Here is a 24,214-nt window from a genome sequence, read left to right as displayed (position 1 = left end):
CGTTCAACAAGCTAAGCTGCAGGACAAGATGTGTTCATGTTTGTAAGTTATCATCAAGTTTTGATGATGTGGACACAGGCTGTTGTTTCATTCACTACCATGTTTAAAGGAAGAAAGTATCATGCCTCATATTGCAATTTAATTAAACAATTGAGTATTGAATATTTTATATATTTTAAGATTTTATTTAAACATTGGACATCTTGAATGTGGTTTTCATTTAAGACCATTGGCAAAAGTGTTTTATAGAATGAATGGAGGGTAAAATTATGTTTGTCTCTCCCCCCTTTTTTTTTTTTTAACTGATCCAAAAAATGATCCAATCCGTGACTCAAAACCGTGATATGATTGGAACTGTGAGTTTTGTGATCCGTTGCACCCCTACTTACAGTACTCATACAGGAAGCATCCAAATGAAAACTATTCCAGCTTGATTTACATAAAAAGCAAAGCTCTTAACTTAGTACTTTCCCAAGTTGGATCCACTTAGAATACCTTCATCATTAAAACTCATGGCTTATTTTGCCCAGCTTCTATCCAGGGCAGGGTTGAGTAGAGTTGAGCATATCATATTTTTCCCATCACCCACCATCATCCATTCAACCTGTGATTCTCTTTGTATTTGTTAATTTCCACAACATAATTCTAATCTCCTAAAAAAGGAAAAAAAAAACTTTATAATGCATGTGTTTCTTTAGTTTGTGATCAGGCCTGTTTAATTGGATGAACAACCAGAAAGTCAAACCACTTTCAGACTCAAAAACAGGTGGTTTGACATGGCACAAGACTGCCAGTGTGTGACTGACAGTTGAAAACAGCGAGTGTGACAGTGGGAATGACGCATGACAAGCTACCTTTCAGTGCACTTAAGGCTTTCAGTACTTCTTTAGCCTACTGAGAATAATTGTGCATTTAGGGGTTAATAATTTGCATTTTGCCTGATGTCTTCAATGGGCAACTTGAGAAGGAAGACTTTTAAATAACCCATGGATGATTATTTAATCATCCTGCAATTTTCATGGAATGATACTGAAATTTCATAGGGGATGTCTCATGGAACAGGACAAGCTGTTATCAAAAATAATTTTACAGGACCACCGTCTGATTCTATACATGTGTGAACATATTTTACTTTATGAAAAATATGGCTTTATTAACTTGCCTCATCATGTCTATTTTTGGTGTGATGGTACAACCCTTGATCCCAAGTAGTATTAGTTTTATATTAAAGATAAACCTCTTAATAAGAACTTAATAAACACACTTAATAAAAGTCTGACATTTGAAGATGTTTGACATGAAAGATCACAAAGATGACGGCATATTTGTTAGCTTTCCAATGGCGGATGATCCATGCCAACACCACTGGCTATTTTTCTTTGGTCTTGTTCTTCTTACAATAAATTATAGTAAACGTCTGAGAGGTGGTTAAGAAATGTGAATAAAAGATTACATATATTAAAGACTAAACAACCTAAATTTGACAATTTGATGATGATATATTTAAATATATTATGGATACAAGATATAGACATTTCACTGATCACAATAATGGTCATTTATGTCAATACCAATAACAACCTATGCAATTTAGTTTATTACTTATACAATAAGACTAACATCTAAAAAAACACTTATTTATAAATATCCTGATTTTTTCTTTTCTTACTGTTTCCAGGTGTTTGCAAAGCAAAGAAGACAAGCACAAATTACCTCAGCTCAAGTGCAGCAAAACATGTCACATTTACTCTAGCATAAAACTTGCAAACATCCTTTTTTTTCTGCAGGTGAATCTGTGAAAGCTGCCATGTAAGACGCTGGCTGTCACTCAACTGAAAACATGTTTTTGTAGATATCAAAAAGGGAGGAAATCTGCTCTCTTCAAGCATCGATAAAGCTCGGCACAGAAAGGCAGATATTAACTTAATTTACTGTAAATCAGTTAAAAGTTGTCACATTTATACAGAACTAGAATGCTGCGGCTAAAATTAATTCAGAGTGCACCTGTAATTAACAAATGTAGCATTAAAATTTGAAATTAGTGAAGCATATCTGGCATGATCCCAATACTGATGACCGATATATTGTCAACCATGTCAGATATACAGTGTATAATAGACTGATAAATTGTGTGTACATATGTGTACCATGCTGGTGTTGGTCACGTCTGCAAACCACATAGTCTTATTCAACATTCGTCATGTAGGATCACAAAAAACAGAAGGTCCAGTCCTATATAGTCTGTAGACTTTTCTCCCTCAAATCTATTTTGCACATCGTGTGGAAGGGGAACGTTAGTTGCGGAAATCATGTAATTACATCAGTACTGAGACAACCTCAAAAATGCCGTGTTTTTTGTAGGTCAAACATAACTTTTGCTGATGCAGATGGACACAACATTTGGAAACATCCAGATTTCAGGTTGAATATCATATGTAAATTAAGATCTACAAACCTTGGAAGTACTGATATATTTTAGCTTTTTAAGAGTAATTTTGGGGCGCTACCTGTGAAATCAGTATTGTAGCATATACAGTTTTGGGTCACTAGATAAATTATTTTTTTGGTAAAATTAACAATCAAAATCGAAATACGGAAACTTATAACACATTAAAGACTAGCAAATTATTTGGTGCCAAACAACTGGTCCTACTTTCTGTAGCTATTCCTCTCTTCATTCATGTTTTTCAAGCTGCCACACCCTGGTGTCTGACAGATCTGCAGAAAACTGACCCAGAAATATGAGGGATGGATTGTGGTGAAATTTAAATTGACAGTCTAAGTAAATAAGAATGTGTGCCAAAAAATAGCCAGAGCATTTCTTTGAAGTCAACAGTCTCCCTGTCTCATTCCCTTTCCATCAGTCAGACAAGAGATCTGCACAAGTGATTCTACTCTCTGCCAGCTATTATACTCCCCTCTCTCCAGCAGTGCTTTCTTAAATATGCATGCCCTACATTTCCCCACTACCTTCCAAATTCAAATGGATGTCCCCTGCTCACGCCTCTATTCTCTTCTGCCTCCTCTTCCCTCCTGCCTCTCCTCTCTGCAACTCTGCTTTATTTGTGGTTGACCCAATTTCCAGGTTTGATCCATCCTGCGGTGTTGAGACAGACTGTTGGAGTGGCAGGCTGACTGACAGACAGACACAAAGGCACATCAACGAACTGGCATGGATGCCTCTGCTGTGCCCATAATGTGCCCACCCACCCCTTTGCGAGAATGAACCCATCACTCTCCGCCTCCTTGTACCAAACCCCGCTCCACTTCTTTGTCTTCATAGCTCCAGACGCACGCACACACATATACGCACTACCCCTCCTGCTCATCCACAACATTTACTGTTTGGTCTGAAGCGAAAATCAGAGGCTCATCCATCGTCTCACTGATTCACTGTAACAGGGTGGGTTGCTAAGCATCCATAACTCCACATCTTCCACTCTTTGTAACCTATGGCCAGGAGCAGACCTGAGAAATTCATCATGTCAGGGAAGCGGAGGCAACTCTCTGGAGGGCAATAGTGGAGGAACAGGCTAGAGATCTGGCTTAGCAGCCTATCCATTTGTCTGAGTGCATCATGACTGAATGACTTGATCCATCTCCAGAAAGCGCATTTGGAAATAAAAAATGATTGTTCAATCTCGTGAAATTGAATAGTGTAATATTGTTGCCTTCCTGAGCAGGGTGTAGTGCTGCAGCTACCAGTCCTGGCTGAGTCAAAGCTGCTATTGCTGCAGCTGATGATGACATATCAATTTCTTACATAACTATATTACATTGTGCAATCAGGGCAGAGGGGTCTGAGGAATCAGGACACAATGGTTTTATAATACCCTAAGATGATCCATGAGGAAATCTATGGATTCTCCAAAATGAGGTTAAACAATCGCGATTGGTTATTTAAGAGTTGCAGTGAGGGGATTGTAATATTCATGTGGATACGTAGCCTGACGAGGTTAATGGGGACTGAGCTGCAGCAGTTGTAACATGTGTACTGATACTGGGTCTCTCAGTTTTATCTCTGTGCACTTCTGTACTTCCTTCACATTTTTACCACGCTCTATTCTCATTCAGTTTTCCTACTGTTTGCTTCCCAGCTCTCTCTAGGTCACAGGAGCAGGAGTTGCAGTTGCTGAGTCAACATCACAAGTGGAACACTGGCCTCAAAATTACAAAGACACACACACACAAACACACTCACACACACACGACTATTAAGTTTACCGTAGACTATTGCTGGAGTAATCCTCTCAGCTGCTGTGTCTGGAAGTATGCTGTGCACACATTCTCAGACTGCCTAATAGGTGAGGCCAATAATCTATGTGGATCACGATCCACTTACAGGTTGTCCACATCAGACAGGTCTCCGCTTGTGTCATAAGTTCTTGAAATATTTGATTGAATGATTTAGTCTGCATGTTCAGAACTGGAATGCTTCCAGGAAGTTTTTGCATTTGAAAAATGTAGTCCTGCAATATTCGATCCAAACATTTATAATCCTGCAATAAATGCAAAAAAAAGTGCAATAAATGTGTTCCGTCTTTGCGCCAATGTGCAAGTCCAGTGTGCTAGATTTGAGATCTCAGTGCGTACACATTGTACAAATCGAGTGTGTGTGTGTGGCAGCGATAGAGCGCATGTGCAGCTATGGCAGGCGAAGATAATTTCTTATCTTCATCGACTATTCTTGCTATGTTCTGACTTGTTTGTCCCCTTCCAACATGAGTGTCTTTATTTATGCTTTACACCAAAACAGTGTGTCAAACACTTGAAGAGACTGACTGTGAAAACTCAGTATTGTACACTGTATGTTTAGACTGTTCACTCGGAAACTTGGATTTTGTTTATATGACAACTTTGAGCATACTTCCTTATTGGACGCTTTAGTCTCTCAAAAAAAATGTCTGAGTGGGACAGTGAAGAAAAAAAAAAAGATTTCTTGGATGACAGACAATTTCCAAAAAGGTCCAAAATGATTAAGGTAAGATGTGTTCAAATTTTGAAAAGAAATTGTTGTTACATTTAATTTGCGGTGTTTACTTTGTATTACTTTAACACTGATTATCTATTTTTTTCCTTTCTTTTTCCTTTTCTTTATATATGATTATTGTCAGTTGATTGGTGCTGAATTGCTCTTTGTGTGACTTTTTTTTATTTTGCCAGTTCATGTTTTTTCCACATTAGCTTTTTAAATTATTTGCCTCTCTTGTCACTTTTCACTTCTGTTATCTGTTATAATGCTGTTTGTCTAGCGCAAATAAAACTAATACTGTAGCTCTACCTGTCCAAGTAAATCATGAATGTGTTGCTGAATAGATTGTCTTTTTTAATTGCTACTTTTGCAGATCCAACACTTGCATGTTTAAGCGCAGGACAAAAGTTTAAAAGCCAATATTCACAATTTAATTCCCATGTGACAGTCAGTAAAAATGGAGGAATGACACTGGTGTTCGCAAGCATGTAGAAAGTCATCTTGATATCTTACATAATCTCAACATGATAAGCAGTAAACCAGACAGCGGCAAGTGATTCTTCAACACATATAGTAATAAATGGATCTTCTTCTCTTTGATGATGCTCCTTTATGGCCTCCACTGACCCTAAGGGATGTCATTTTATATGACAATGAAAGGCTGTCAGCATATTTAGCACAGCAATTACGAGCAGCACATGACAAGGGCTACATCAGGACATTGTTCTCAGATTTCCATCAATCATGTGACCTTTGAGATTGCGGGCGGGTATAACTTTAGAAGCAATGCAAACTCAACAAGACTTTGATACTTCCTTGTTTGTCAAAAACATTACTGATGCAACAGTGCAGATTTTTTGTGCAACTGATATGGGGAGGGCCTGAGAGAACAGGGTGGGACAGTGTTTTAAGATACTGAGGTCAGACTGATCTTGTACTTGAAAAGATCACTCACCGAAGATCTCCCCATTCTTGGCATACTCCGTGACTAAGTAAAGCATGTTCTTCGTCTCCATCACCTGAGAGAGGGAGAGGACGAAGGAACAGGGGGCCAAGGGAGGAGGGGAAAAAAAGAGTGGGAGAGTAAACGTGAATAAACACAAAAGACCACTTTTCAATACCAATATCATCAGATAATCTTAATAAACAGACTCCTGAAAAAGTAGAGAATTAGAAGAAGTAAAAAAGAAAACTATTGTGACAGACACAAATAGCTAAAATATTACACAACTGACCACACTGCACTCTTTGAGGTTAAACCGCAGTGTCTGGCACCCACAAAGTCATGAGCAAAACAAAAATACATGAATGGCACAGGATCTAAATATGGCATCCATGTAAGAGAATGGAGGTGGACGGTTGGTGTTGCCGAGTATATTTGAATGGTACTTAAAACCTTTCGGTCCTCACACGGTGCTGTGTTGTGTAGGAGGAGGAGAACCGATTTAGAAGCAGAAACACTCAGGAGATGAATAGAATTAAATGCGGAGGGGAGAATCAGATGGAGAGGAGAGGATGAATCAGACACACTGAGCCAGACATTCACACTAGAAATCCCACGCTCATTGTTTATGATCAATTTTCCATCTGTTACACTGACCAATTCATGGATTTAGGAAATGAAAGCCAGTTTTTTTTTTTTTTTTGGGTTCACCATGTTTGTGTAACAAACATATTTTGTCCTCACTTCTATCCAACTTTCCTCTCTGTATTATGAAGCTGGAATATAACTGATTGATGAATTAAGCCTAAGCGTAGGTACTCAAAACACTTGGCAGTGTGAGCCAATAGAGCATCTAATCTGGGAAATAAATCCTTCTCACAGCAGACATTTTGACTTATCACAGCAGGAAAAGCACAGGTGTAGCTAATAACATTAACGATGGCTCCATTTCATTTAGGTGTGCCAGTAAACCAGCATGCACAATAGCAGGGCCCTGGCACTAGCACACTTGAGTGGAATGTAGCCATTATTAACTTTATTAGTTACACCTGTGTTTGATCAAGTTAAAATATCCACCATGAGAACAGTCTGTGTTGTTTCTGCAAATCAACATGTTCAATAACATGTTGATTTGCTTCATATGCTGTTTGTCGTGAATGTATTAGCCGTCTTAAGCTGTTCGTTCACCCATTTTATATACCTTTCTGGGTCAAAGGGGAGGCACATGTTTAAGACAGCATTTTCAACTTAAACTATAGTCTTGCGAGCAGTGCTGGGTATTGTTTGACATTTTTATAATAACATCAACACAATACCCAAGTTTCTTTACTTTGCTTTCACTTTATCTATTTATTTATCTATCTAGGACAATACACATTCATTAACATTAATAAGATGTCAATGTTCCAGATTTAGCCAAAAGGCTAATTTACATCTTCAGTCCCTGGACAGGCTGATATTATACAAAAATAAATTTTCCTTGTTTTGAGAAATTTCCTACAAAAAACTTTTTTGTCAGAAGCCAGTTCTCAAATGTTAAATAATGTCTAAACAAAAGCAGCTGCACTAGAACTAAAATAGACAAAAGCTGGAAAAATTATAATTTTAATACAATTTTCAGACTAAAAATTATACATATTTTTTTTTGCACAATTAAAGCCAGCTTTGTATACATGATAGTTTTCAACTCTGTGTAACGGACTCATTTTGTTTGTTTGGTCCCAAAAACAGTGCTTAGGTTGATATCCAGCCCTACTTGCAAAGCCAGATGTCAAGCCAATACGATGCTTCATCTGAAATGAGTGAAGTTCAACAGGGTCTTAATACTTACGTAACATATCCTGATACAGTGGGCCCTGTGGCTAAACTATAACACTTCCAACACTTGATTACATGGCTACGGCTGCATAACAGTAAAAGCATTCCTGCACTGCCAATGATTATTGATGCAACTTTAATACAGTGGAGATAATACATTAAGTATACTGTTTACTGTATTATAAGTTCACAGTATTTCTGGCTCCAGACAAAACAAACTCCTTGTTGTGAAGTCAAATCTCTGTCATATCATAATTTACAGCATAAGTGAAGAATTGTCAGTACAAGTGCGAATTCCAGATAACATGAATGGCAAGCAGCACTTTGTGTTTCGAGCTTCATGGGGTCTGGCACTGCCCTTTGGGCACTTGCCCAAAGTTGATCTATGAACATTATTCACTACAGTGTTATGCCAAACATAATCAGTAGATATATAAAACATCTAAACATGCATCTTAGTACTTTCAGGGTATGAGGAAGTACAGTTCTAGTCCCAGAATTGCATGCTGTATACAGACTAGACTTATGTTTTAATACTTGTACTAATAGCTACTTTAAATGAATAACTGAATAAGATTGTAATGTTTTTTTCAACTTGGGAATTAATAGTAGTGTAAAAGATATTGTTTTGGGGTTATGACCCATCCTATATCCTTAATATATTCAAGCATTTCCTATAACATGGTTGATAAATGAAATATTCATCTGGTATTGCATCAGCACAAAAGTATGAGACAGACTTTGGTTTGGTTTTGTAATTTTAAAAACAATATCAATTGCTAATTTTAACTTTTAAAATTTTTCTACCTATAGAAAGCCTCTCAGCAGTCTAGAATAAGACTGGGGTCAAGAGAGAAGAGACTGCACAACACATGACAATCTAGTGTGGGGTCCACAGTTGGGTTTTCTGTGTGTCTCTGTGTGTCTTCATTAGCTCGGGCTTCCCACTGGGCCACAGGGCCAACCCCAGTTTATGAGACTGGAACGGAAATCACTAATTGACCTGAGCTGATTGGATGGATGGGCTGTTGGAAATAATGATACACACCAAAATATCACAGCTGAAAGCTGGAATGGCGCCACATGGTTGTGTAATGACAATGAACACTCATTTACTTTCCCTAAACAAAGTAACAGGACCCACAGGGTTACGTAATACAACTGAATCACTAAAACTGTTGAGTTTTTGGCGGTTAGGCTATTTTTTTGTGAGACAGCCGACATCACGGTAACTAGGTGAAATTACTTTCCTGTGCTGCCTTGCTAATGTATCAACAAAGTGCAACAGCAGAAAACTTTGAGTGTCATAAAAATTACATGAACTCACCTTGCACACCTGGACATGCATATAACTAGTAAGGCGCCACAGTGAGATGAGAGAAAGACATTTATGGGATTCATGGCTATAAAAATGCTTTTAGCACTTGGCATAACTACTGATTGTGACATTGGGCTTAATTTTTAAGCAACAATTTCAAAGACTGCCAAACAGCAAAATCACTTGTTTCTTCACCTTATAAATTAAAGCAAGTTTCTGCTGCATATCACAAACAAAAATGGATTTTAAGAATTAAATGTGAGTTGCACCTTTGCAGTTTACAGTTTGGAAAGAAAGCTATGATGTATTTTAGATGGGAGAAAGAGACGAAGATGATTGAAATTACACATTTTTCAAATCCGACATTTTGACTTGTCATAGTAGGAAAAGCACAGATGTTACTGTTAACATAAGTGATTGGCTCCGTTCTTTTCAAGTGTACCAGGCAGCGTGGGAAATTAGCACCAGCCACCAGCCAAATGCTGGTAAAATATGGAAGTGGCTGGTAGATTTCAGACAGAAAATAATGATTTACAATTGAGTGGCTGGATAATTTCAACATTTATCTGTAAGTGGCTGGTAGATGTTCACATTTTAAAAAGTTAATTTCCCAGCCTGGTACCAGGTAATTTTTTTTCACATCTATAAAATGTGGTGCACTGCATTGTGAGATTGTAAGCAGAAAGTAATGTACATACCATGGACATTACTTTTTTTGTTCCATTTTGGGAATTTTTGAGGGAACTATATACAGGTACAGGACCAGAGTTCACTATTACTTGTCCGTTTATGAACTCTGAACTCTGAACTGTGTGTGTATATTGTCTTACATAAACTAGGAAACTACTGAGTTACAAACCAGCGGCTTGATGTGCGCAGAGGCAACTGAGTTTTATAAATAAGTTTATGAATAAGTTAATTTACTTCATTCAGTATCATTCTGTAGATGCTGTGATTTCAGTCAATTTAATATTTGTGCTTACTTAAGAAATCACCAAATTATTAACTTACTGATGCTGTTCTTAAAACAGACCTGGTTCTGGTACATCTACTCTCACCACTGTCAATTTTCATGAAAACATCAACAACTCGATTTGCTCATTTTGCTTCATCAGCATGAAACTCCCATCTTGTTGCAGCTTCAAGGGCACAGAAATACCAAAGGGCACTGCTCGTGTTATAGCATTGCTTGTGGTGGTGTTTGTACTGTCATGAAAATAGAGTCCGTCTTTGCTCATTAGATACTCTTAAAACATTAAGAAACATGCAGATGATATCCTCTAGGCAGCCGCAGATCACTTCACTTTGGGTAATTTTAGCTAAATCATTTTGAAAATAAAGACTGACACTGTCTACATGTTAAAATGCATATATTCTTCCATGGTGTCATAAAATCCTAGAGGCTTGATGACTACTTTTAACAAGTAATGAATCTATTCTGGCCTAAATTAGAGATTTTACAAGTAAGTTAACAGTCATTAAAAACTGTTGACGTGAAATAGATCCATATCTGATTTTATACACAGCCTAAATAAGTCCTGATATTGCAGTGCACGTCAGATCTGATGTCCCCAGGATAATAACAAAACACTTCATTGATATTAACTTTAACTTAATTATTATTAATACTATTTAGTGTGAATCATGTCATAGCACCTTAACACACTGCAGAACACAGAGACACATAGAGCGCCAAGTGTCAGTCACTCATTAACTATGCTCTCATATCTTAAACTAGCGGTGGCAGGTTCTGCTAGGCAGCAGTTGTTTGTTAATGCATTAGAAAATGACCTGAATTGGTCCTGTGCTTCAACACCCCGACTGCTAAAGTACCTGGAGAGAAGATAAACAAGGAGCAGTGGTAAATGTTGCTCCGCAAAACTCTGTTCACAATGTAGCCAGAGGCACGGCTAATTCTAGGCCCCCTGAACAGATGTTAGGTTGGGCCCCCGACTGCTATGCATGTTACATATTAAAGTGTCACCTCTGCTCTCCAAGAGGCCTCTTTGTTTCTAATAGCTAACAGTGCCTTCACTGTAAGAACAGTGTACATCAGACAACCAGCCAACAACAGGTGAGATACAGATGAGTCTTTAAAAGTTTAATGTCAAAGTGGGTACATTTGTTAATGGAAAATAATTTAATAAATATCTCTAGGTGTGGTTTACAAACTGGATTAACTCCATATGTACTGTATGGTTCTTCGAATATCACAACTACAATGACTACAATGTCGCAGTGTCAGATTGTGAGGAGTTGTGATGGGGGAGATGGGAGAGATCTGAGCACCCAAGACAGAAATAAAACATCTAAAAATCCCTTGCATGTCAATCAAAAGACAAAACCCAGCAAAAATAACAGTTACAAGAAAAAACAGGAAACCATCTCCACACAGCATTACAACATAGGGAATAACAATGAATGCAGATTATTTCCATTAGGGATCGACACAAAAAAAGCGAGTTTATATCTGTGACAGCACAGACAGGCAGGCAAAAGATCATGATATATTGTAGGTTAGAGGAAATGCAGCAAGCAGCTCACCTGGTAGAGCTTGATGATGTGCGGGTGGTCCAGCATCTTCATGATCTGAACTTCTCTGTAGATCTTCTCCAGGTTGACGGCATCCAGTTGGGTCTTGTCGATGATCTTAATGGCCACCTGCAGAGTGATTGAGCATCAACAATGAATTAATTACTGTAATCAGTCGGTTTGTCAATAACAAATGAATCCTTGTTAGGGCTCATCAGGCTCGGTGGGCAGTAAGAAATACCGCACTCACGCACACACTAGTACAGCAATTTAATATTCTCCAAGCAGCGAAAGGAAACAGTTTGTTCCTTTTAAGCTGTGAGAGCACAGATCTGTTTCCGAGACACAAGATAAATATTTAAATACAGCTTGTGCTGAAATCTTCATAAACAGTCTTCAAATTTGAGCCATGATGAAATATAAATCGGTCCAGCAGAGGAAAACACATGCCTCATTGGATATACACGCACACCCACAATGACATGTACGTGTGCAAATTGCACAACTCACAACTTCAACAGTCTTGGCTTTGATTAATGTTGTCCGGTAGGTAACAAGGCAGTATTAACATCTCTCCTTCAGACTGTCTCATAAACAACATTTCATCAGCTTGATCTGAAGTGTTCCCAAATGTCTGTGAGCCAAGCTGGAGGAGTAAACAACAGAAGACCCCAGTTCCCTTCTCAGCACTCACACCACTGGTATATGAAGCTAGAAACCTCTTCATTCAGACCGAAAACAGCGCTGTGTTAAAAAACACTGATGTGGGCTGTTTCAGGTTCCCGTGAGACTAGAGCAGAAAAAGTTAGTTGATTAGTTGAATGGTAGAAAATTAATCAGTTAGTTATTTTATGTAATTTTTTAGGCAAATTTATTAATAAAGCACGTTATACACGAGGCAGCTTCAAAGTCCTTCAAAAAAGGAACTGGAAAGAAATTTTAAAAGATTGAAAAAAATAAAAGCGTGAACATGTATAAAAAGTTGGAGGCAATGATATTTCATGGACCAAATGATAAATGAGTTATATGAGAAAATAATCGACAGATTAATTGAAAATAAAAATAATCGTTAGCTTCAGCCCTATAAAAAAGGATCCAGGAAGGCCGGTTAGAGTAACAGATAAATGAGTTTGAGTTACCAGATGACAAAATACTGTACAGCAGAGAGAATATCTCACAACTCTGTAAACTTATCACAGGGATGTTTATTTTATCCTCCATCTTGACGATCACTAGGGAAACAGCAGAGTTACCCTGTCAACTTTACAAAGTCATCTCCCAGGAATGTGTGAAAGCATGTGTTTGACCGGCCATCGCAGTGCACTGCTGGATTGCGTCACATTTCATTGCAGAAAAAAGTCAAGAGCCAGGTCCAACGTTTTTGCCAGACGACCTTGTGTTTTCATGTTGGAGCCCTCTGAGTTGGCATTCCCGGTGTGTCAACACAGTGGTATCATTGAATTGAATGAGGGGGCTGCGTTTTTTCACACAGTGTTGTCACCGGTCTGAACACAACCTTCTGCTTAGTTTGAATCTTAAAGTTGAGTTTTACACCGCCACCCCATTGACACCCATTTTGATCCTCTTTAGCATATTTGTAGTTGGCACTTTCAGCTGTGTAATAATGGGTGTTTTGATGTTGAACACTCACATTATTACTTCCCTACCCACACTACAGAAAGGTATGCAATTTGGCGTTAAATCCTATAAAGAAATCCAAATCCTTTAATGGCGCTCCAGCTACAAGTCAGGACCTCTAGGGCATCACATTTACAATCAACAGCCTACTAGCGAGGATATATAGCATGAAAAGATCTGAGCTAACTGATTACACTGTCAACAATACTGACACACACACAAAAATAAGACTCCTTTTGATCTCTGCTAGCATGAGGCAATCTGATGACAATTTAGCTTATATATACAAATAATGAGAGCGAGAAGGCCACAGAATGCTAAGATCAGAGATGGAGTAAATGTGCTACCTGCTGAGCTGACAGACAGGACCACATGGGAATGGGCCTGCATGATGTGAACCCCACAGGCTGCAATATGTACATAATGGGATGAATGGGTCAGTATAACATGCAGGGCCCATGAGTAGAAAAAGTAGGTTATGCATACACAGGTACACCTATCTAGGAATATGCACACACATGCACACAGACACATCAGATCTGCTGTTTCATGTGTCATTAAACTCTTGTTTTCTTTACACGCACACCAGGCTTACATATGCCCTGGCAATTTCTCAACGCAGATGGCATCACATAAAGTTGATCGCCTGCCTCTACAGCTGACCTTGGCCACTCTAACAAACAGCCTGGCTCTGGCCATGGGTCTGGCCGAGCCAAGCAGCTGCAGTTTGCTTTGTGTGCCGACCACGCTGAGTGACCTCTACCAAACCAGCTAAACCGGTGATCTGAAAACCACTAAGTGTATGCACGTTTTCATTCAACCCAAATACCACACCGGCTGAGGGAGAGGCGCAACCACTCAGTGAAATCACCTGGTGTAGTGTTTGGCTGAAATGAAAACCTGCATTCACGTAGCTGTTAGTATTACATGGTTGCAGATTACCTGGCTAGACTATCGCTGCGCCACTTTGCAGGTTTTAATAACCTGATTAACATGATAAGAGTCTTAAGAGCCATTTTCTTGCTTTGTTATTCATTAAACCTACCAGGGTCCCCGTTTGAATGATGTAAACCTTAGGTTTTCTGTACAGTATGATTGCTCACGTTCAGTAGCAAACAGTAAGAGGCCCCACGAGATCAAAGATCAAAGGGTGCAACTGTGTTTTCACAAGTCTCCCGGCCTATTTTTCAATCACTCCCTCTGTCTCGCACAAACACACACAAGCTTCTTCACACACAGACTGGCCTCTCTTTACAGTAAATCCCTGTGTCTATGTCATTACAATAGAAAGACATGGTACTCAGTGGCACCGGTCAAGAAAGGCCTCTCTGCAGAGAGCTGACATAAAACTATTGGTAAACTCGGACAAATCCGAGCCCTGTTCCCTCTGCGCTCATGTTGCTTCGCCTGAGAGCGTGCAATGTTTGTAATATCAAACCCTTTCCAAACTAAGCAAAGACCCCCCAGCAATGCTGTCGGATTGCTGTCTGCATACATGCGTGCAGAACACTTTTGCTTTCCAATTACAAAGCTCTTCTGGCTGGCATATCCCGCTCTTCGCAAAGCTCTCGGCACTGCTGGCACAAGAAACCACTAAATCACATCATTATTTGGATTACATAATGGGACCACCGACCCATGCTGCATGCCCCAGATACAGCGACTGGGATGTTTACACCAGCCTGGCTCTTGAGTTGGTACACTGTGGTACTGTCTGGGTTGTTACCAAAGAGGAGTGCAGGTGTATTGATGCTGAAAGAAAGCATGCCATGTTTACAGTTTGTGTTTCCCAGCAGCACTGGTGGTCAAACCTCTTACTGGCAGTGATGTTGGCTGAGGGGGGTGAGCGTGCAGGCAGTCAGTGCTTCTTCTACCTGCAGGATTCAAACACATCAGCTGTTGCTCACACTGGAGCAGCAGCCAAGTGGCCGGGCAGTTACCTGATCCAAGTTTCTATTAGTGCACGATGTGGACAGCATTTCGGTATCTGCTCTGAATATCTGAAGTGTCAACTAGTGCATAAAAAGTTATGTAACTCAGCTGAACATTAGCTTTCAGGCTAACTAGTTCACCGACACACCACTTACTCACCTCGGTCTTGGTTATGCGGTGTCGGGCCAGCTTCACGACAGCGAAATTGCCCTTTCCTAAAGTGCGCTCGATGTCGTAGAAGCCCACTCGGACCGGACCCCGGATCAGCGGTTTTTGGACACTGTCAGCCATGACCATGCTGTTCTAAATGGGACTGTTAGTGGACGAGAAGGAGGTAGCCAGACGAGCTGGGGACACACGAGGGGGGCTCACACAGGCAGGCTTGCTTGAGCAGCTACAGATAAAGACGAAAGGAAAACAAACCGCCCGCCGCCTCCACCGCCGCCGCTCGAAGCGTGTCCATTAAAAATAGACAAAGTTGATTTCTGTGTCGCCCTGCCAGCTTGAACGCCAATGTGGCGACACTCTCCGTCAGTGCGGCGATACGAAGCAGGCCATTTGCTGAGCCCGGGGGCTGTCACACCACGTTCTCCAATACAATAGAGCGATAATATTTCAGCTTGAGGCACCTCTATCAGCTAGAGAGCACACGAGTTGACTTGCAAAGAGGCATCATGTTCTCTGGTTGACGTGTATTGACGTCAAAGCCATAGGGGTATTTGTACAGGGGGCGGGGCCACGGAGCCGCTCCACACTTCAGTGCCAATTGGTTGCCAAGACAACCAGACCCACCTCTTACGTCAACCGGTAAAATTGCTATTCTGAAATCTGTTTGCTCGCCTGCCCTCCTTGATTGCACGCATAGGTAACTTTGAAGTTTTGCCCTGCAGGTGTGTAATAAGCTTCTCTCGGCTTTTGAGTGAAATGTGGAAGGAAAAGGGGTTAAATTAATTTTAAAGCAGCCTCAAACTGCTACTTTTACTTGCACATAAAGTGCTCTGCAAGAATGAATGGAAAATATTTTAAAACAAAATTATATAGTGGAGATATAACATAAATCATGAATTTAAAAAAATGCATTTGCATTCCACTAAAACTAGTTTTATTCATATAATCCAGAAAAAAAATTGCAATGGGCATTACAAGTCCCAAGGTAATATATCATAATATAGAACATTATATAATGTAACATGCAGGACCTCATGTGAAACCATGTGAAACCAGACATTTTATCAGCCACAAAGACACTTTGGTCAGCTACATAACAGCACCATCTGTTGGCAAACATAGAAAACTGAAAAAAAAAGCTTCCTTTTCAAATGCTGCCCTCAGTTCAGTAGTACTTGTGCTTCAGTATCAGGCAGTTTACGTTCACACACATCTCCTCCCACACAGACACTTCCCCTATACATACACTCAAATATACCCATATTACAAAATAAAGAATGGACACACAATCTTGCAACGAAACTTTATTTGACATCCGAAATTCATGTCTGTTTGAAATACAGCACACATTCACACCCAGCAGTTGTTCTCTACGGCTTCTGCAGTGACAGTCTAACACAGAACAGTGGATTGCTAAGCAGGCAGGCGGAGCACTGCTCTGAAGGCCTCGGCTGTCACGCATAGACTTCCTGAATGTAAGAGTTCCAGATGTGCTTTTGGCATTTCCTGTCTAACATTCTCCAAGAACATACTCAGCCTCTCCTTACTGGGCTTGCTACATCTTTCCACGACACCAACCCAACAGCCCACTCACTACATATTCACAAAAAATGCATGTATTTGAATTCAGCAATGTACATCAGAGATCATTTTACAAATTTACAAGACTGCTTTTACAAGCAAACACTGATGAATGAATCCATGACACATCCAAAACTGGTCCCTTCTAAAAAAAAAAAAAATAAAAAAAAGTCTGTGCACTGTCAGTTAGTGGGAGTGTTCAGTTTCTCACACAGTCAGGTGGAGTCAGGAAAGCCCACAGCTTTGAGGTTTACTGGGGTCACCGCTGTTCTGTCATCAGTGTTTTCGCATGTACTGTCCTGTTCCCTGACATCAGAGTCCAAACAGGAAGCCTTACACAGGGCTGACACCGCTCTTCAGGTTTAGAGAAAAGGTCACAATAGTCCCGGAATATACAGAGATCCAACAGGATCTTTTTGTCCTTGTGTCTCATAAGATATGGTGACGTGACTGGAAAACAGCTGAGTAGTTTAAATTTGTATTGTTTACAAGATGAGTAACCTTGCGTGAGTCCTCAAAAGTTGCGCTTGTATCCAGGGTTAAATGTGCTGCCAAATATAGCAGCACTGCTGCACTGCCAAACTGACCTGGTTTATTAATGCATATCTGAGTCCATTACTACCTCTTTGCAACCGAAACCATAGTGCTGCTGTGAAGTTACAGAATTTGTAAGAAGTGATGGTTAAAACTGAACAATAGAAAGCATTGGAATCAAGTAGAAAAGAATAAAAACATGTTTTTCTTTCTTTAAGCCAGATTTTATTAACCTTGGGGTCAGGACCTGATGCAAGGTCACTTGCAGACAGGGTGAGGGGATTCCTTAAACTGACATTGTTTGATGTATTGGATGCAATGTTGATCCGTCCACCACTTTCTCAATAACTATTTGATGAGTTGAAATTTTGTACAGATATTCATGGTCTCCAGATAAATCCTCCTTACTTTGATGATCCTCTGACTTTTCCTCTAACACCACCATGAGGTTGACATTTTGAGGTTTTAGCGAAATATTTTGTTATCTGTTGGATGGATTGCTGTACAGACCTTCATGGTCCCCTTGGGATATATTGTATTAACTTTGGTTCCTCAACTTTTCATTTAGCGCCATCAACAGGTCAAAACTGTGATTTGTCTGGAACTTTAGTGTGTGACCAAATACCTGCAAAATAAAATGACACTCCCATTGGACTCAACTATAATATTTAGTGATAATTAGCAAATTAGCATGCTAATGCACTAAACTAAAATGGATAACATCATAAACATTCCACCATATTCTTGTTTAATAATAAAATGTATTAAATAGATTTGAAATATATTATCATTTTTATATAATCCATCTAATGCTGTGCCCAGATCCACACAACATCTTAAGAACACTGTTGGTGGCGTTTTTGAGAATTTTGGGACCTAAATATGGGGTCACAGTTGACCAAAATTTGGGAAACCCTGCTATAAGCATCATTGCATGCTGAATGCTCAGGTTGCAACACTGAGGATACACTCAGCCGTCCGTCACAGCCACGTGTTAAGTCATCCTGTACACAAAAGTAACCAGTAGGGTGTAGACGAAGAGAGGGGATGGAGAACATTGTGTTCCTCTGTGTAGTTTGGTCATATTCATTAGCTGGTATGAGGGAGATGAACACTCGCATAGACCCAATAAGCATCAACAGTTTTATCCATAGATCTCATTTTCCACCCAACCAGCCTGACTGCGGGAGCGGCGGCTCTGAGCTCTGCAGGTCTCATAAATGTCATTGGTCACGAAGCCGCTCTCCCTGTCCGTGCATGACACATTCTCATAATCGTCACACTGGGAGTCCTGGGAAGGTGCGCATGAGTATTTTGTCATGATGTCTGCTGCCATGCTGCTGTCCAGAGCAGTGTGAGGCAGTTTGGTAATGTCACTAAAGGCATAAGGTCCTTGTGCGGGGCAGGGTGAAGCTGTTGTTGACATCCAGGGTCTGCCAGGATAGCTTTCCGTTTCTGTCTTCCTCCTGAATATGAACACAGTGAACACATCACAGCATGGGTTAACAGGAAACATACTGCTTCAGTGACAACTTTGACAAAATTACCACTTAAAAAAGAGGAAAAGAAGCATATTTTTCTAAGAACAAAGATACAAGAAGTGCTGTATACATATGGAATTTGAGTTACTCTGCATCCATAAACATGTTTTATATTTGAAGTAGAATAAATGAGTAAATGGTATGTCATGTGGTAAAACAACTTGGCTTTTATTTGTGTTTCTGCTTTTACCTCTTAGCATGTTGTTTGTAGCAGAAGAACCCAGCAGCTGCAAACAGCAGCAGCAGTACAGCAGGAATAGCTGCGTAAAGGATGTAGGAAACATACAGGGTGTCGTCTGAGAGAGACACTGCTAAGAAAAAACACATTACATGACAAAACAGCTTTTCTCATTGTTAGGGTTCAAAATTTTTCTGTCACTTCAAACTTTACTTATAACAAATGATATTCATTCTAATTATCAAGAAAAAAATTAAATTAGAGTAAAAGAAAGGTTTTCTTCTCCTACCTGATGATTCAGGTAGTCCTATTTTTATCCTCTCATCACTTTCTGTAGTTGAGAATAAGTTTGGCCTCAGAGTTGCAACTGGAGCAGTGAAAAAATGTGTGAATATCAAATTGAACTGAATATCATCAGTAGAATATTAGAAAAAATACTTTATACTTGATAAAACATTGTTTATCTAACCATTACTGATTTGAAATGATGGCTACCAAAATATGTGAGTATGATTTAAAATAATAAAAGTATTATATCTAATTAATTCCATTTTTGTGGAAAGTGTTTGAATTTCCTTGTTGATAGATGATGTGATCACATGCATCAAAGTATTTCAGGATTTATGTAAATGCATAAGTTATGAATATGCTGTCATCCACGTTTTGTAAAACAGAGGAGTTTGGCCATTGTCCTAAAGAACATCTATACCTAATGGATATGAAGTTTATAATAATACAGGACATCATATTGCACTATTTGTGACCATTACTGTTTGAGTTTAAGGTGTAATACCTCATACTTTAATACATTTTGCACACTAGAGGTTTTTCTTCACACGGATGGAAGATGACATTGAAAGTAAGTGATAAAAAAGTGGTGATGTGGCAGTTTAGTCTGACTCTCCTTGATCAGTACAAACACATCTGCAGTTCCTTGTTATCTATATCCCACAGAAACATCATGCATACAGTACATACTCAGGCAGTTTGAGTGGGGTGATTGAGTGCATGCTGTACCTGCATGTGCTGTGTTCCCTTCCCCAGTAAATGCTGGTACATTTTCTGAAAAACACAATAAAAAGACGTCAATGAGTTGACCCAGGTTCACCCTTTCAATGCTATTATATACAGCACATTTTTTGTAAAACAATGTAATCAGTGGTGCTTCTCCGAGCTATTAAAAAGAGCTTAAACACATAACAGCACACATTCAAAAACAGCTTTACATCTGAAATATACATATAAGAGAGACAAATACAATGAAGAATCGACAGAAAATGCTCTAAAAGTAATCAACCCAATAGTCTCGCAGTACCAGACAATCCGACATCTCCACCTGCCAAAGTCTAGGGATATCTAAGTACATGGTAGTTGCTTGAATGGCGTTGAGAATAGCCGCTAACAAACCTACGCCTCTTACGTTTTGTCAAGGACACGCCTTACCGGAAATGATGCTCTCCCCCCATTCTCCTCCGCAGTGAACTGCATGTCACCGCCCCAATATGAAGGGCCACCCTAAAGACTCTGGATTGGTTTCAGGGTTTTTTTTTAAACTCTCTACTTGTTTCCACCCAGTTTAACAACCTGGGAAACCTGGGAGATTGTCCTCCGTCTCTATGAGCAAAGCGTTTAGAGACTGACCAGTGAGTCTGTCAACTCAAATACTCTTCAGTCTGCTCGAAGTAAAGAACCTGCTGAAACTTGTAAGCCATCATCTAAATATGACCACAAACTATGCACATAAATTCAGTAATGGGTTGTTTCACAAGTGGGTGTCACAATGAGTAAAGCTTATTTTGAAGGACTGCTAGTAAATTCATATACAAACAGGTGAAGAAAAACAATTGAAGAATTGAGAAAAGGAATATTTAATGTATCAGAGAGATGAGAACTCCAGCAACACTTGTAGTATGAAGAACAACTTTATTAGCTGACCGACGCATTTCGGCTTGTGGCCTTTATCAGGGTAATGACCCTGATGAAGGCCACAAGCCGAAACGCGAAGGCCACAAGCCAAAACGCGTCGGCCAACTAATAAACTTGTTCTTCATACTACAAGTGTTGCTGGAGTTCTCATCTCTCTAGACTTCTTTCCCTTCTCTGTGCACCTTGGAAGTAGGTGAAGTTGTGCCAGAGACCCTTACTCTACATATTTAATGTATCAAGCATACCTCGAGCACAGGCAGATATTTCTATTTTAGGTTGCGAGATGGAGGAAGATTACAGTAATCCGGGTGAGTAACATTAAGATTGTGCATTAGTTGTTTAGAGTTAGCAGTGTGGTAGCAGTGGCCACACTTGGAAATGGTCATCAGATGATAAAAAGCAGATTTTGTGGATTCAAGAACTGAACAAACACCAGTGTGTCAAATGTCAATAATTCCCAGCACAGAACAGCCATGTACAACAACCACAGTGTCTGAAATCCACTGGCTCACCTTCTGGGTATTTGCAGACATAGTTGTTCTTGGAGTCGCAGTTTTCGTCATTCCACCGAAACAGGAAATGACCTTCTTCTTCAAGTGGTGCAGAGGGCTGGTGGTACAGAACTGCACACTTTTCACTACCACAGGATGGCTCATCCCAGTGCCAGTTTCTACAGCAAATACAATCCAAAGGTTTAGACTCTGATCGCATTCAAATTGGACAATTTACATTATTGCATGCAAAGTTTTACTTTATATTTCAATGTCTCATTCTCCACCTCCTTGCAAAGGACTGCAGACATTCCATTACACCCACACAAGCATCATCTAATCCAATAATATTTTATAAGTCACAACTGACTGTGACCTTTTTTTCCAATGCTATTTCCTTTTTAGTGTGCTGTGTCCCTGGACATTCATTTTCAATGATGCAGCCAAAATATTCTTACAGCACATGCAAGGATGTTTTTTTGATTGCAAAAAGAGTCAAATGTACACAAAATGAGAGAGACCTGAACTTGGCCTTGCTTCCATCCAACCAATAGTACTGCGAGGGGCAACCTGGGCTGGTGGTCAAGCTCTTTGGGCTGCGGCGGAGCCCAATCCAGAAGTCTCCATCTCCAGCCTGCAGTTGTTGTATGAATCTCTCTATCAGTCGCTGCTCGCTCTCTGTTTCGATGCTGAGCAACTCGCCTCCATCCAACCTGCAGGCCTGCCTGGCATCCTCAAAGGTCATCCTACGCCTACTGTCCTGGATGTAGGACACCTTGTAGCAAGGGCGCTCTGTCCCACGCCGGCAGATCCTTTGGCCTGGACACCGCAGTCAGCATCAAGGAGGAAACAATAGGATAATTGCAGGCTTTTATGTTTTCTAAAGACTTCCTGTGGCACTCACGTGGCAGAAAGATTAAAAGCAACCTACAGTAAAAGGTAATCTGGTGAAATTAAGAGCCAGAATTTTTAGCATTGCCAAACTCTTCCCACATTTTTTGGCAATGTGGATGTAAATTGTAGTGTAAAACCTGTGTTTTTAAGGGGTGTATTTTCACAGACAGTGAAAAGAAACATTTTAAATGTGAGTCTGAACATGTCTGAAATGCAGTGGTGCCACAATGAATAGCTTCACTACTGACTTACTTATGTTAATTACAGCTTTTCACATGGCACACAACTTATCTTTTCTTTGAAATATGCCAACTAATAAACAGACAGACAATAGATTAAACAATTGGTTCCTTTCCAACCTTTTTTTTGGCTTGTGACTCCTTAATGCAAAACCATGACTACTTATGACCTAAGTTGTATCTATGAGTTGTGAACATATGACACATGAGAAGAGTGATTTTCCCTTTTCAGGAGAAAAAATAAACATAATTATATGTTGCAGAATTTTGTTTCTTTATTATTTACTCATCTGAAATCATCTGGTGACCCCTTGGATTGATCTCAGGGGCCCTTAGGAGGTCCCACCCCTCATGTTTGGAACCACTGGAATCAAATCATTCATTAACAAATGAGAAAGCAATAAAAAGAAATAACACTTTCTCTCTCTCTGTGAATCTTTTCAATTTTATTCATTACAGATTTTTGTAAAATAATGCGTGTTTATATTTGGACATGTGTTGCATAATGGTGTAGTGGGAGCACGAAATCAAGGCTGTTATTATCAATAATGTCATCAGTATAGATGCTGTTTTACTTGTCTGGTATTAGTGATAGTAGTAAAGATGTTTTTATTCCAGTAATTATGGGATCTCTTGACTTCAAAAACACTGCAGCTGATATTTCCCATCACATCACGTGCTGCTGCGCTGCTCAGTTTGACTGCAGTCTGTTTATAATTATAAAGCACTTTCAGTTTTGCGCACGCTTTAAGCCTCTTTAAGACGAGCCTGGTCGCAACAATATAAACCCCTTCAACCACTTAAAGAAAATATGAAAAACAATTCTCTCAGAACTTGTTTAATGATGCATGCAACCTTTTTTTTTAAGTTAAAACTTTCTCGATAAAAATAAACACGTCGAAGTCTTACCTTGGAAATTAAAACCTGAACATTGCAGCGTCTAAAAGACTTTAAACGTGAGTTTTCGTTCCCTCGAAGGAAATTCTTACCATTTATTTTAGAAGCGGATCCAGGGTGGAACAAAACGGCGATAACAGTGCCAAACAGCTTCATAAAATCCATCTCTACATGTTCACCCGAGTGTGCTGGACGATTACTGTGAGATTAAATGTGGACTTCAGACTGTCAAACCCCGTGATAAACTGTATTATTGATAGAGACGACGGTGTAGTCTGCTCACTCGAAAGTGGCTCGACCAGTGAAGGCGTGCATATGGCGTCTGGCTGAGGGGGGAAAAAAATCAAGAGTGAGATACTCCAGGATTTTTTTTTTTTTTTTTTTTTTTTTGCTTTGAAAATGACAAAGTTTTGTTGCTTTGCAACGTCTCTTTTCCTTCTAGATGTAAAAACCATGAGGTACAAATTTGTGTGCAGTCAATATCCCCTTTACTAAATTAGTAAAGTCACATTTCACATGTAGTAATGTCATTATAATGGAATGAATAGACTTCTTTGTGTATCATGCTTCCTATATTAAAATAAAGAATGGCCATCTCTCATTCTTACTCTC

The 24,214-nt window shown here is 39.6% G+C and overlaps 2 protein-coding genes across 6 annotated transcripts in view; both read right to left on the bottom strand.

The window, feature by feature from the left end:
• Positions 1–15,864, bottom strand: part of sik2b (salt-inducible kinase 2b) — a 42,927-nt gene extending 27,063 nt beyond the window's left edge. The window contains exons 1-3 of one of the 2 annotated variants that reach the window (XM_042414536.1): positions 15,313–15,864; positions 11,596–11,712; positions 5,928–5,991 (exon numbers count right to left, since the gene is read on the bottom strand). In XM_042414536.1, the coding sequence (XP_042270470.1) occupies positions 5,928–5,991; positions 11,596–11,712; positions 15,313–15,450 (319 nt within the window). In that variant the 5' untranslated portion in view covers positions 15,451–15,864. Of the gene's footprint in view, positions 1–5,927; positions 5,992–6,659; positions 6,772–11,595; positions 11,713–15,312 lie in introns of those variants that run through there. The other variant, XM_042414537.1, reaches the window with a different exon arrangement.
• Positions 15,865–16,612: 748 nt separating this feature from the next.
• On the bottom strand, positions 16,613–23,927 carry laynb (layilin b). Of its 4 annotated transcripts, none has more exons than XM_042415429.1 (8): positions 23,695–23,927; positions 22,992–23,069; positions 22,094–22,391; positions 21,594–21,751; positions 20,173–20,217; positions 19,445–19,522; positions 19,168–19,288; positions 16,613–18,902 (listed from the first exon to the last, which is right to left on the bottom strand). In XM_042415429.1, the coding sequence occupies exons 2-8, from the start codon at positions 22,993–22,995 to the stop codon at positions 18,581–18,583; spliced, it is 1,026 nt and encodes a 341-aa protein (XP_042271363.1). In that variant the 5' UTR covers positions 22,996–23,069; positions 23,695–23,927; the 3' UTR covers positions 16,613–18,580. The 4 variants fall into 4 exon arrangements, with proteins under 4 accessions (XP_042271363.1, XP_042271365.1, XP_042271361.1 ...); XM_042415431.1 differs by lacking the exon at positions 23,695–23,927 and adding an exon at positions 23,615–23,629; XM_042415427.1 differs by lacking the exon at positions 22,992–23,069.
• Between the last annotated feature and the right edge of the window lie 287 nt (positions 23,928–24,214).

The sequence above is a fragment of the Thunnus maccoyii genome, chromosome 6 (assembly GCF_910596095.1).
Source record: "Thunnus maccoyii chromosome 6, fThuMac1.1, whole genome shotgun sequence".
NCBI lineage: Eukaryota > Metazoa > Chordata > Actinopteri > Scombriformes > Scombridae > Thunnus > Thunnus maccoyii.
This window is presented reverse-complemented; position numbering and strand designations above follow the sequence as displayed.